The following is a 13,103-nucleotide window of genomic DNA, read 5'->3' on the forward strand; positions in this document are numbered from 1 at the left end:
TCCAATAGCGGGCAAGGTGAGGCACAGTGACCCCGTGGCATGCCATGCCTGGCCAGTTTCCATGACTGGTTTCTTTCTCGGTGCCTCGCCTGGCGACTAGAGCCCTTTTCCATGCTTTTCATTCCTTCTTGAAGTTCCCCTTCCATCTGGCTTTGTTTTCCTTTATCCTGAAAAACATCCTTTATTTCATGCCATGCAGTTGTGCTGGCTGTGAATTCTTATTAGTTGTCTGAAAACTCTTTATTTCATATTCATTCGTAAGAGATGTATTTGCCAGATAGAGAGTTCTAATCTGACAGGTTGGTTCTTTTGTCGCATTGATGCTGTTGTCCACTGCCTCCGGCCTGTGCTGCTCTGATGAGAGGAGTCAGTGGTCATCTGTGTCCTCATTCCTTCATGTGAGGCTCATTGTCTGCCTCTGGCTGCTTTGACAGTTTTGTCTTTGGTTTTGGTTTTTAGCCTGCTATTTGTGGAGTTTTTTTCCCCAAAGTATGCAGAAGAATTCAGAGAATTTTACAGTGAACACCCCAGTACCCACCACCAAGTTTCTCCCGCTAATGTACTGTAGTTGCTTTTTCGCACATCCTGAATGTAGTGAAGAGTCCCGAGCAGGTCAGAGGAAGTGGGGCATCTGCTCCAGGAAACTCAGAGGGTGTTGGTGTTTTCATTCTGCAGACCCTGGGTGCCCTGGGGGTGGCACACTGTGGGCCAGAGGGTCAACACTGGACACTCAGTACGAGCCCAGGAGCAAGTGTGTGTGGGGCCGGTGTGTGTGGGGCCGGTGTGGTGCCTGAAGGAACTAGCCATCGAGCCATGCAGATAGGGATGAGTGGAAGGCCGGCACTGGGGGGACCTAGGAGAGAGCTTTGGGGAGGACAAATCAGCTGGGCAGAGGCCTTGTAGTGTAGTGTACCTGCCTGAGGAAGGGGCCAGGCAGGGGCGTTGCCAGCCTTTCAGGTGAGCAGGGGTGACTGGGGCAGCTGACACGAAGGTGTGGCTTTGGGGGAGGAGCTGCAGCTACTGCAGGGCTGTTGTTCCAGAGGAACTTTAATACTCGGTAATGGGATTTGAGTCTATATTGAACAGAATTGTATGGGAACTTCCAGTGGCTTTGCTCCTAACTATATCACTGTCTCATTTATTTTTCCATTTAAAGGTATGGATGACAAGAATGCGACAAAGCTGAACGAACTCATTCAGGTTGGGTAAGTCCCAGTTTCCTTGTGAAATGTCACTTAATCCTTGTGTCTGTTCTCTAAAATGCAGAAGCTAAAGCTTTCTCAGTGAGGACCTTTCGAGTTAAAACCTCATAACCTCTCAGTTACGTGTTCAGTCCCAACAGAGGGTGCTCAGTCCAGGGAGCGGTGACTGGACCCGGAGCTCCTGACCGCTGTGGCAGGGGAGGGAAGGGCCCTCCCTGGCCTCCTCCTTTTCAAGGGTCTCTGGCCGGGCGTGCTATCTTGGTGCAGCTCTCAGGATCCTGCTTTTTGTGCTCCTTTTCCTCCCGCTTTGTGGGTGCTGTGGGGCTGGTCCCGGCTTCTAGGGCCTGTCCCATTGCATTTTTGTCATGTCCTGGGCCACTTCTGACAGCTTCCCTGCCTTCTCATGTCCTGGATGTTCCTGTCTCCGACTGGCTGCTGTCCTCCTCTCACACTGACTCCAGAGGGCATGTGCTCTCCTGGCCACACAAACACCTGGGCTCCTGATAGTCCAATCGACATCTGTCCAGTTGCTGCTGCTGGGCCGCACTCCAGGACAGGACCTAGCCATCCAACTCCACAGCCTGGGGGCTCCCTGCTCCACAGCTTGGGGGGAGGTCCCCACTCCACAGCCCGGAGGGTTCTGCGTATGTGCATTTTGTACTTGGTGTGGGTCCTCTTTGGTGGCCCTCCTGTCTTAAATCTGTCTTGCCCACTGACCACACTGGTCTGGCTGCCCCCAGTTTGCTGAACCCCAGACACTGGGTCTGCACAGCCGTTTCCGATCCTTGTGGGTGTGCCACCTGCTCGCCAGAGCCCAGCCCTTAGAGCCACTCCTGAACAGTCCTTACCCATCTCTCTTCTGTCTGCAGCACCTCACCCTTGAACCTCTGGTTGCTTCTCCCCTTGGCCCTTCTCCCCCAGGCTTGTGTCTGATGACCTGGGAGCCTTCCCTGCCCCAGTGGGAGCAGTGCCTGCTGGGCCAGCACAGGGCCTTTCCCTGCATTCCCAGCACAGCAGGTGTTGGGCATGATTCCGAGGCTCTGTATGAGCTGCCACCAGCCTGGAGCCAGCAACTGTAACTGGGTTGTAGGCATCATTACCATGGGAAAGACCTGTGATTGACCACAGCCACCAGAAAGCACAGGTTGCCCCAACAGTGAACATACTTCCCAGATTGGGTCTGGGGTACAGCCAGGGGCCACTGGCCATGCTCACTGCCCTGCCCAGGTGCCTCTCCCAGCTTCAGAACCCTACTTCCTTCCCACTCTCGGTCCTGCTCCACCTCCTTCAGGCAATATCTGGCTTATCCAGAGCAGTGCTTGGCACGTTGGAGGAACTTTCTTGAGAAGGCTTAAGATCCAGGGCTTAGGTGGTTTCTGATGTCACCTTCTGACCAATAGGCAAGGGGCTGTCCCATGAGGGAAAACACTGCCCCAGGATCTGAACTTGGGGTGAATCTTCCTTTACCTTTTATTTCATTTCTTCCAGGATTCATGGGGTGAAGCCGGAGTTCTGGGCTCTTTGCTCCGTGCTTGAGGACGGTGCTGGGTAGCCTGTCCGATGAGTGTTCCTTCTGCTGTAGCACAGACATCCTGCTCAGTGGGGGCGCAAGGGGCACCTGCAGTGCCATCTGCATGAGAACTTATTTAAGAAATAGATTCCATTTGATGACATGGGCACAGGCAGTTCCCAGGGACCAGAGACCCTTGACAAACAAACGCAGCCAGTAGCTTTGTTGAGATCTTGGGCCTTTTAAAAAAAAAACCCAAGGAAAGATAAGAGAAGGAAATGATTGCAAAGGGTATTCTAGGTGTAATTGGGGGGCTTTGATCATGGGCTGCATGATAGAGTGTAGATTTCTGAGTGATGACAGGGTCATGGCTTGCAGGACTGGAGATGCTTGCTAAAGTGTGCAGAGGGGAAGTGCCTTCTGGTGTAAAGAACCTTCAGGTTGACTGTGCAAGGTGGCTCACACCTGTAATCCCAGTTCTTTTGGGAAGCTGAGGTGGATGGATCACGAGGCAGAAGTTCGAAACCAGCATGGGCAACATGGTGAAACCCTGTCTCTGCTAAAAATACAAAAATTAGCTGGATGTGGTGGCGTGTGCCTGTAATCCCATCTACTCGGCAGGAGAATCACTTGAACACGGGAGGTGGAGGATGCGGAGTCGAGATTGCACCACTGCACTTCAGTCTGGGCGACAGAGGAAGACTCCCTCTCGGGGGAGAAAAAAAACTCTCACGTGGTTCTGCCAAGTGAAGGGCAAGGAACAGGAATGGGTCTGTGCCCTGTCTGTCCTGAGTGTCATGTGCAGCAGTGCCCCCCGACCTTGTCCTCCCGGGCAGCAGGTGTGTGGATAGTGGCATTGAAATGTGTCGTGAGCTTATGCATGCTCATGCATGCTCAACGGCTTGGTGCCATTTACAGTCATACCATCTTCCATTCTGAGAACCAAACGAAGAGGGAGCCTGGCATGTGTCCGCAGCTCCTCCATGCCGAGTCTTGGGCCTGTTGGTAAGGAGGCAGCATGGCTAGTGTCGGCTGTTGTTCTCTGCTGTGCTTCCACAGTGGAGGGGCCCTGAGATGACGTTGAGGGTGGGCCCGTGAGGTGGGTCTGTTAGCAGGATGGCAAGATTGATTGCCCTTTAAAGCCAGTGTCGAGGTAGCCTACCTGGCATACTCCAGTTTGTCTGGAAAACCCTGAGCATGTGGCAAAAGAGTGAGCTCAGGTGTGGGTGCTGATGGAGAATTTGCCTGAGTAGACAGGGATTTGACAAATTGCAGGTGAAGGCAGTGCCAGCTCCTGGACTGAGTGCTGGGTGAGGCCTCAGCAAGAGTGAGAGCCAGCACTAAGGGACCTGACTGTGCTCACCTGACTCTCTGGGTCCCAGCCTTACCTATCCGGTTGTCATCCTCCAGAGACATGTGAGGAACGGAGAAGAGGTTTGGAGCAGCATGGTACCAGCAAGGAAAGATTTCTGTCTGCACCCATGAAGAGATCTGAGGCAGAAGCGCTGCTGGGGTGTATGTTCATTGGCTCTAGAAATGCCTGGGTGTCTGTGTGTGCCTGGCATAAGAATGGGTGCTGGTTATGCAGTGGTGGCAGCTGTGCTGTGGCAGCTGACGCAGGTCCATTGAGCATGTCACCTTTGCGTGCCATGTAGACAAGTACAGTAACTGGGGATGAAAGTTACCATGAAATTGACATGGCAAATGGATACAGACATGGCAGCTGGCAGGAAGGGAACCTGCCTAGGATATCTAGGGAAGGCTTTTCCACAATGGTGGCCAAAGTCTTAAAGAGGCGAGCGGGGGCTACACAGAGAGTTGGGGAACCACCTGGCCCAGGCAAAGGAAGGTGGGAAGGAGAAACTGGGCGGTAGAAGCCTCAGGAGGGGAGGGGAGGGGAGGAGAGGAGGAGGTAGCAGAACTGAGGCTGGAGGGCTGGGCCCGGCCTGACTCTGAGCACAGGAGGGGTTCCAGCAGCCCTCACTGTGTCTCAGGAAGGTAGTGGAGAGTTTTGCAGCAGGAGAGCCGCTCGTTGTGGGTAAAGTCGTGCCTCTTGTTCCCTGTGGAGAAGAGATGGGTGTAGTGTTGGAGGTGGTGTGGTGTGTACATTCTTTTTCTTTCTTTCCTTTTTTCAACAGAGGCAGTTTCGCTGTGTTGCCCAGGCTGATCTCATACTCCTGGGCTCAAGTTATCCTCCCACCTTGGCCTTTCAAAGCAGTGATACTACAAGCATGATCCTCTGCACCCGACCCATTTTTTACTTTAGTATTTTAACATATTTATTTTTTTGTGCTTTTTGTCATACAGTTCTACAAGTTTGTTTTAAAATATTTTATTTTTTAGAGCAGTTTTAAGTTTACAGAAAAATTGTGTACAGAGCTACGCACCCCCCCCACCCCACCCCACCCCACACATGATTTCCCCTGTTATCAACACTTTGTTGGTTTGGTTTGGTTTGGTTTGGTTTGGTTTGTTTGAGACGGAGTCTTGCTCTGTCGCCCAGGCTGGAGTGCAGTGGCACAATCTTGGCTCACTGCAACCTCCTCCTCCTGGGTTGAAGCAATTCTCCTGCCTCCGCCACCCGAGTAGCTGGATTAACACGTGCCCATCACCACACCTGTCTAATTCTTTGTATATTTAGTAGAGATGGGGTTTCACCATGTTGGCCAGACTGGTTTCTAACTCCCAACCTCAGGTGATCCTCCCGCCTTGGCCTCTCAGAATGCTGGGATTACAGGTGTTATTAACACTTTGCATTGGTGTGGTCCTTTTATCACAATTTGTGAGCCTTTCTTGACCCTTCCTCATCACCCAGAGTTCATAGTTTACTTACAGGCCCACTCAGCGTTGTGCCATCTGTTGAGTTTGGACACATGGGTAATGAAATGTGGGTGTCACACAGGGGCATTTCACTGCCCTGAACACCCTGTGCTCTGCCTGTCACTTCCTAGTGCCCCCAGCAGGCACTGATCTTTCCTCTCTTTCTAGCTGCGCCTTTCCTAGAGTGGTGTTGTCACACTGGAATCATCCTGAGCTTAGTCTTTGTAGATTGGCCTCTTCACTTACAGTCCTGGAAGTTTTAAGAAATTCATAGAGTTGTGTAGCTGCCACCAGTGTGAAGATGTGGAACACTGCCAGATCCCCTTCTGTACGTCCCCCATACCTTGCCCCAACCTCTGCACCACTTTCCATTCCCTGTAATTTTGACTTCCAGAAAGCCATCTACAGGGGATCATGGTATGCCGCCTTCTGACATGGGCGTCCCCACTCAGCATTGTGCCCTTAAGGCTCTTCCATGTTGTCTTGTGGATCGGCAGCTTGTCCCTTTTACCTGCCGAGTTGTGTCCCACGACTTTCACGTGCTGCACTGTGTTATTCCTTCAGAGTGGAGGGCCCCAGGGCTGTTTGCAGTGTTGTAGTGTTGGTGAAGAAGTGACGGGCTTTGCCTCCAGGTTTTTGTGTGTGTGTGGTTTTTGGTCCCTAGGAGAGAGGAGGTGGGAGTGTGTGTTTGGCTCGACACGGAGCTGCCACACTCTTCCAGGAGAGTTGCAGTTGCTCCCCACACTCCCCGGCACTTGGCGTGTTTGGGGGTTGTCTTTCTGAACCACCCTGGTAGATGTGGAGTGGCATCGTGCTGTGGTTTTGACGCATTTCCCTGATGACTCATGACGCCGAGTGTCTTTCTCATGCTTATTTGCTGTCTGTGTATCTTTGGTGAAGTGCCTGTTCATATCTTATATCTTATGCCTGTTTTCTTCTTCTTGAGTTTAAAGAGTTCTTTGTATATTATAGATACAAGTCTTCTGTTAGATACGCCATCTGCAAATCCTTTATCCCAGCCTGTGGCCTTTTTGTTCACTTACTGTCTTGCGCAGGACAGTCTTTCGCTTTGATGAAGTCCGCTCTATCGCTGTTTTCTTCTATGGTTTGTGCTTTTAATATGGCATCTAAGAACTCTTTGCCTAACCCAAGGGCACAGCGATGTTCCCCAATGTTTTCTTCTAAAAGTTTTATAGTTTTACGTTTAAATCTATGATCTGCTTTGAATTAACTGTGTGCCATGTGAAGTTTAGCTGGAGCTTTGCTTTTTGCCTGTGGGTATCAAGGTGTTCCCATGCCATCTGAAAGGACTGTCCATTCTCCATTGAGTGGCCTTTGCATCCTTGTCAAACATCAGTTGCCTGTCCCATGTTGGGTCCATTCCAGACCTTCTGCTCTGTCAACTTTTGTGTTTATTCTTTTACAAGCAGTCATTCGCATTTACAAACAAGCAACCTGTGAAGATGAGAGATGGGGAAGATGAGCGAGGTGCCTGTGGGAGGCTACCCCTGGATTTCAGCCCAAAAGCAATCGGGGCATTTTACTTGCTGCTGCCCCCACTTCTCATGCAGACCTGTTTCGATTAACTATGAATCTTTTTTTGGTCATAAAGTTGTAAAATTAAAGAGTAAATGAATTTAGAAAAGGTCTAACCTAAAGTGAAATCTTACTACGTTGTTTACAGACCCAGAGGCATAAGTTTAGCATGTGCTTATTAGATTTATCAAGTGGCTTTGCAGAGAAGAGAATAAATCTATCAGAAAGAAAAGCCAGGCTCTTGTGTACATAGAGGAATTACTCTGTTTTCTATTTGTTGAAATGTTGTTCAGCCAGGCGTGGTGGCTCACGCTTGTAATCCCAGCACTTTGGGAAGCCAAGGCAGGCAGATCACCTGAGGCCAGGAGTTGGAGACCAGGAAGGCCAACATGGTGAAATCCCATCTGTACTAAAAATACAAAAATTAGCTGGGTGTGGTGGTACATGCCTGTAGTCCCAGCTACTTGAGAGTCCGAGGCACGAGAATCGCTTGAACCCAGGAGGGAGAGGTTGTAGTAAGCTGAGATTGTGCCACTGCTTTCCAGCCTGGGTGACAGAGTAAAAGACTCTGCCTTAAAAAAAAAAAAAAAAAAAGCTACTCATGGAAGGGTGTAAATAGAGCCTCTGTTTGATGGCTCACGTAGAGGTCAGCTTGGGATTCTTCTATAGATAGCACCTCCTAAACCCCTGTGCCGGGCCTGTCTGGGAAGTCGTGGCCTGTCTTACAGCTTCCGGGCCGGTGCGAGATTGGGAAAGTATGGACCATGTCCTGGGACTGCAGCCAAACCTGAGTCTCCTCCCGGCTTTTACACTTTAACATGGCTCTTCATCTTGTTCAGTGCCATAGCCTCTAGTTGGTCATGGGATTTCCATTTGAGAGAAAAGATGGAGGATTGTAATCTCAGAATGGTTCCATGTGAATGCAGAAGGGTGCACTCATTTTCACTGAAGGAAAAAAAAAGGAAGTCACAAAATAGCAGTTTAACGGAAATTGTGATTATCGAAAACACAGGTGCCACATGACACAGCTCCACCAGCTGTTTAAATCTTGCCTACTACTGTTTTGTTTTGGGGCAGATGGAATAAAAAACGGTGAGCAGAAACGTCCATTTGTTTCCAGAGCACGTCACTGGAGGAGATTGTTTTCGAATTGATTCTGGCTGGGCGCGGTGGCTCATTCTTGTAATCCCAGCACTTTGGGAGGCTGAGGCAGGCAGATCACTTGAGGTCAGGAGTTTGAGACCAGCCTGGCCAACATGGAGAAACCCTGTCTTTACTAAAAATACAAAAAATTAGCCAGGCATGGTGATGGGCGCCTATAGTCCCAGCTACTTGGGAGTCTGAGCCAGGACAATCGCTTGAGCCCAGGAGGCAGAGATTATAGTGAGCCGAGATTGCGCCATTGCACTCCACCCTGGGCAACAAGAGCAAAACTCTTTCTCAACCTGATTTTCAGGCTGGTCTCGAACTCCTGACCTCAGGTGATCCGCCTGCCTCGGCCTCCCAAAGTGCCAGGATTGCAGGTGTGAGCCACTGTACCTGGCTTGTGTGGCCTCATAAACACTTGATTAAAGTCTTAGGTTTTTGGGGTGATGGTGAAATCTACTGTGTGGGGTATTGAGACTGCATAATGCTGAAATTAGAGCTAGCACCCTTTTAAAAGGAAGGGGATTGCAGCTTTGTATACTGGGATATGGAGATTATGGCATCGCCCTTTTCTCCTGTCTGACACTGCCAGAACTGGCTCTTCCAATTAGACGAGCTCAGCGGAGGCTGCTTTTCCAGCCAAACTGCGGGAATCATCTCCAGAGTCCCTCCCGTGCAGCACTTGCTTCAGATACTTGTTCCCATTTTGATCTCTAAGTTTGGTCATCTTTGTATTGGAATAAGACTTCTAAAAATGATACAAGTAATGCATAAATATAAGTCTTAAACAGCTTTCAAACGACACATGGATAACATATAAGACCCTCTCCACCACCCCATCCTGCTCATCTCTTCTCATCAGAGTTAACCACTTACAGTCATTTTATGTGTGTCTTTCTGATTTTTTTTTTTCTTAGGGAATTTACGTAAGTAACTGTACAGGTATAAATACAGATACATACAGAGACGAACAGGTAATTTTTTACGCATCTTTAGAATCATGCTATATGTGTTCTGTGGCTTTTCATGGACTCTTTCTTAGAAATTGAACAGCAACTTTCCTACCTGACATGTGTGCAACTGGGAGTTGGTGAATTGATAAAATTGGTTAAGACAGAAAATAATAAAAACAAAATCACACACATGCCCCGAGTTTTTTGTTTTTTTTTTTTTTGAAACGGAGTTTCATTCTTGTTGCCCAGGCTGGAGTGCAATGGTGCGATCTTGGCTCACTGCAACCTCTGCCTCCCTAGTTCAAGTGATTGTCCTGCCTCAGCCTCCCGAGTAGCTGGGCTACAGGCATGCACCACCATACCTGGTTAATTTTGTAATTTTAGTAAAGATGGGGTTTCTCCATGTTGGTCAGGCTGTTCTCAAATTCCTGACCTCACTTAATCCGCCTGCCTTGGCCTCCCAAAGTGCTGGGATTACAGGCGTGAGCCACCGCGTCTGGCTGCCCTGAGCATTTTGTAAAACACACAAGCCCATAGTCATTCACCAGCCAGTGGACTGCTGGCCAGAGGCTTTCTTGACTGGGATCCACTCCTTGGAATAAGTTGCTTTTTCTCTTAGAAAGTCCTCACAGAGAGGTCACATAGATGTGGACTGAGAAGTCGCAGAGGTAAACTGAGCTCACACAGAGGTTATCTAGAGGTGGGTTGAGGTCACACAGAGGTCATGGAGAGGTGGACTGAGGTCACAGAGGTTGTGTAGGGGTGGGTTGAGGTCACACAGAGGTCACAGAGTGGTAGACTGAGAAGTCATGGAGAGGAGTACTGAGAGCTTTTGCTCTGAGGGTGCAGGGCAGGAGGACTGCGCAGGGCTGGGGCAGTGGAGAGGAGGTCAGTCATCTGAGGGCATCCCAGGACAGTGGCTTTTCCAGGGATGGGACATCAGCTTGTACCAGGCCAGTCACCAAGGCAGGAAGGCACAGTAGATTTTCTTTAAAAAGCAGGTGTCCCTTGGAGTGTGAAGCATGGTCAGGAAAGCAACAGGATGTGCAGTCAGCACCTCTTGTTTGTAGCCTTGTCCTCACACTGACTCAGGTGGGCTCCATAGGCTGGGGTGGATGCTTGGCCAGGCCTCACCTTGCCTAGCCCATGCCTCTCGGCGTGCTGGCCCTTCCATCCTTCCGTTCACTCATTCCATTCACTCACAGGCCTCAGCGTTCCTTCAAAACTCTTTTCCCAGGGCCACCACTGTACGTTACAAAGGGCGGAACCTGCGGATCAAAGCGCCCATGTGCCGGGCCCTGAAGAAGCTCTGCGATCCGGATGGTAGGTGAATGGGGCGCTCCCAGGACCAGAGGCGGTGCCTGTGGTGTCTCATTCAGTGATGGGCAGGCTGAGCTACAGGGTCTCTGCTGCAGTTGGTTTGTGTCTGGCCCTGCTTAATCCCAAGGCTGCAAATGGACGACTCTTGAACTTGAAATGCTTCCTGCGTCCACTCAGTCAAGTTGAGCTCAGAGCCATGGTAGCAGTCAGCAGACCAGTTACCTGTTGTCAGGATTGAGTCTCCCATGGCCTCTCTGGACCAGTCTGTGGCTCTGCCTTTGCAAACCCATGAGCGACCACATCAGAGTTTCTTCTTTGCTGGGGTTTCTCTGCTGTCCTTGCCTCTGTCTGTAAGGCGGCCTGCTCACAGCTCTCATTTCACTGGTTTGTCTGGCCAAGTGCTTGGTTTTCTACCTTAAGGTCGGTCTGCGCTAAACTTTAACGATTCCTTTCTGTTGCAGGCTTGAGTGATGAAGAGGACCAGAAGCCAGTGCGCCTGCCCCTGAAAGTCCCTATAGAGCTACAGCCACGAAACAACCACGCCTGGGCCCGCGTGCAGAGCCTTGCCCAGAACCCGCGCCTCAGGTAACAAGGCCTTTGGCATGCAGAACAGTCCCAACTGCTTGAGCAGGACTGGAGGGTATGTGTGTGTGTTTCCCTCGAGGAACTCCCAGGAGAAGCAGGTTCACTCCTGTGCTCTGTCATCACACGAGGACACAGCAGTGTGGAGGGACTGGAGTCCTGGGAGCACTGGGCTGTGGTCCTGCACCTGGGCAGGGATCCCCCAGGCCATGTGCAGGCCATGGGGAGATGTCGAGGTGGGAAGAGGAGTGGCTGCAGAGCCTCCCTCTCATCCCCCAGTAAGGTCCATACCACTCATCTCTCTCCTACCCGCTTCTTGGAGATTTGTGGTGCGCATACACCCAAGGCGCCACGTGGAATGGACCCTTTTCGATTTGTACATTTTATAAAATTGAGGTAGCCAGGCACAGAAGCCCATGCCTGTAATCCCAGTACCTGGGAGTCCAAGGCAGGCAGAGGTCAAGAAATTGAGACTTTCCTGGCCAAGATGGTGAAACTCATTTCTACTAAAAATACAAAATTTGAATGGGCATGGTGGTGTGTGCCTGTAGTCCCAGCTATTCAGGAGGCTGAGACGGGAGAATCACTTGAACCCAGGAGGTGGAGGTTGCAGTGAGCTGAGATCGTGCCACTGCACTCTAGCCTGGGTGAAAGAGCGAGACTGTGTCTAAAAAAAAAAAAAAAAAAAAAATTTTTGAGGTAAAATTCACATATCATAAAATGAACTTAACCATTTTTAAGTGTATAGTTCAGTGGCATTTAACACAGTCACAGAGTTCTGCGGCCATCACCTCTGTCCAGTTCCAAAACGTGTTCATCACCCTAGAAGAGTCCTCTTGCCCGTTAGCACTCACTCCTCGAGTCTTACTGTCTCACGGCTGCTGGCCTCTCCCAGTCCCCTTTGTGTCTCAGTGGCTTTACCTACTCTGGAGGTTTCATAGAAATGGAATCACACCTAGAGACCTCTGGGCCTGGTGCCTGTCACTGGGCATGATGCTTTTGAGGTTCGCCATGTTATAGTATGTGTCAGCGCTTCATTCCTTCTGTTTGTGTATTTTTTCCCTTAGAATTTATTAACACTGTCCAGGCCCACCCTTCTTGAAGCCAGAAGCAGCTTGTAGGCTAGGCAGAGGCTGTGTGCCAGTGCCCGCACCCTGGCGGAGACCTTGTGCTAGCAGAGAATGCTCAGGATCCCTGTGTTACTTCCATCAGCCCCATGTGAAACATTGGCAGTCCCAGCTGGAAAGGCTGGTTTTTAGCCACAGGAGCCAAGGGCTCTGCGGGTGCCAGCTCTCAAGTGCCCCTCTGGAGGTCCCTTGTCTCTTTTGGCGCCATCTTGCTGTAGGCAGCCTCAGGGCCCATGAGAAGGTTCACTCCCTGTTCTATGAGTCTCACTTCCTCCTGTCTTTCATCTCACTAGGATGATCGTGGAGCTGCATCGAAAGGTCTCCAGCCTCATCGAGTTCCTGAAGCAGAAGTGGGCGCTCCATGAGGTGCGAGTTGTATCCTTTTCCAACTAAAGCAATCCCTCCAGGCTGAACAGCCTCTGCTGCCAGGGGACAGACCATGCTTCCCAGTACCTGTCATCGTCGTGGTTCCCATGGGCAGAGCAGCTGTGCCGTGACCTGGCGAACATCTGGAACCATAACCTGGAACCCCTTGTTCCCTGAGTATGGAGCCCCCTCCACGGCCTTGCAGTGCTAGGACTCAGTCACAGCCAGCTCTCCACGATGGCAGTGGCCTGTGTCTGGCCCACGGGGTGTGGCCAAAGCTTTCCTACCAGCAGGTTGAGCCAAACGACCAAGGGTCAGCCCCGCCTTCTTCATGTCCATGGTTGGCTCCCAGCCCTGCCTATTCCCCACACAGGTGACGTGTGTGTCAGGTGTGAATTTCCTGAAGGTGCTAAGTTCCCAGATCAGCATTGTTTGGTAGTGGTATGAGGAAAGCTCTGGGTCGGGGCATGATCCAAACCCTGGGGGATGCCAGTGGGGAGCATGGCTCATGTGTGTAGCAGTGTGCCAGGTGAGCATCCTG

The 13,103-nt window shown here is 50.7% G+C and overlaps 1 protein-coding gene across 4 annotated transcripts in view; it reads left to right on the top strand.

The window, feature by feature from the left end:
* The window catches only part of CRAMP1 (cramped chromatin regulator homolog 1), a 56,823-nt gene that overhangs the window by 25,253 nt on the left and 18,467 nt on the right, over positions 1 to 13,103 (top strand). For all 4 annotated transcript variants that reach the window (XM_032268111.1, XM_032268109.1, XM_032268110.1 and 1 more), the window contains exons 6-9: positions 1,157 to 1,205; positions 10,405 to 10,490; positions 10,949 to 11,072; positions 12,490 to 12,571. In XM_032268111.1, coding sequence (XP_032124002.1) covers positions 1,157 to 1,205; positions 10,405 to 10,490; positions 10,949 to 11,072; positions 12,490 to 12,571 — 341 coding nt within the window. The remainder of the gene's footprint in view (positions 1 to 1,156; positions 1,206 to 10,404; positions 10,491 to 10,948; positions 11,073 to 12,489; positions 12,572 to 13,103) is intronic.

The sequence above is a fragment of the Sapajus apella genome, unplaced genomic scaffold, assembly GCF_009761245.1.
Source record: "Sapajus apella isolate SASKATOON/1434 unplaced genomic scaffold, GSC_monkey_1.0 scaffold175, whole genome shotgun sequence".
Classification (NCBI taxonomy): domain Eukaryota; kingdom Metazoa; phylum Chordata; class Mammalia; order Primates; family Cebidae; genus Sapajus; species Sapajus apella.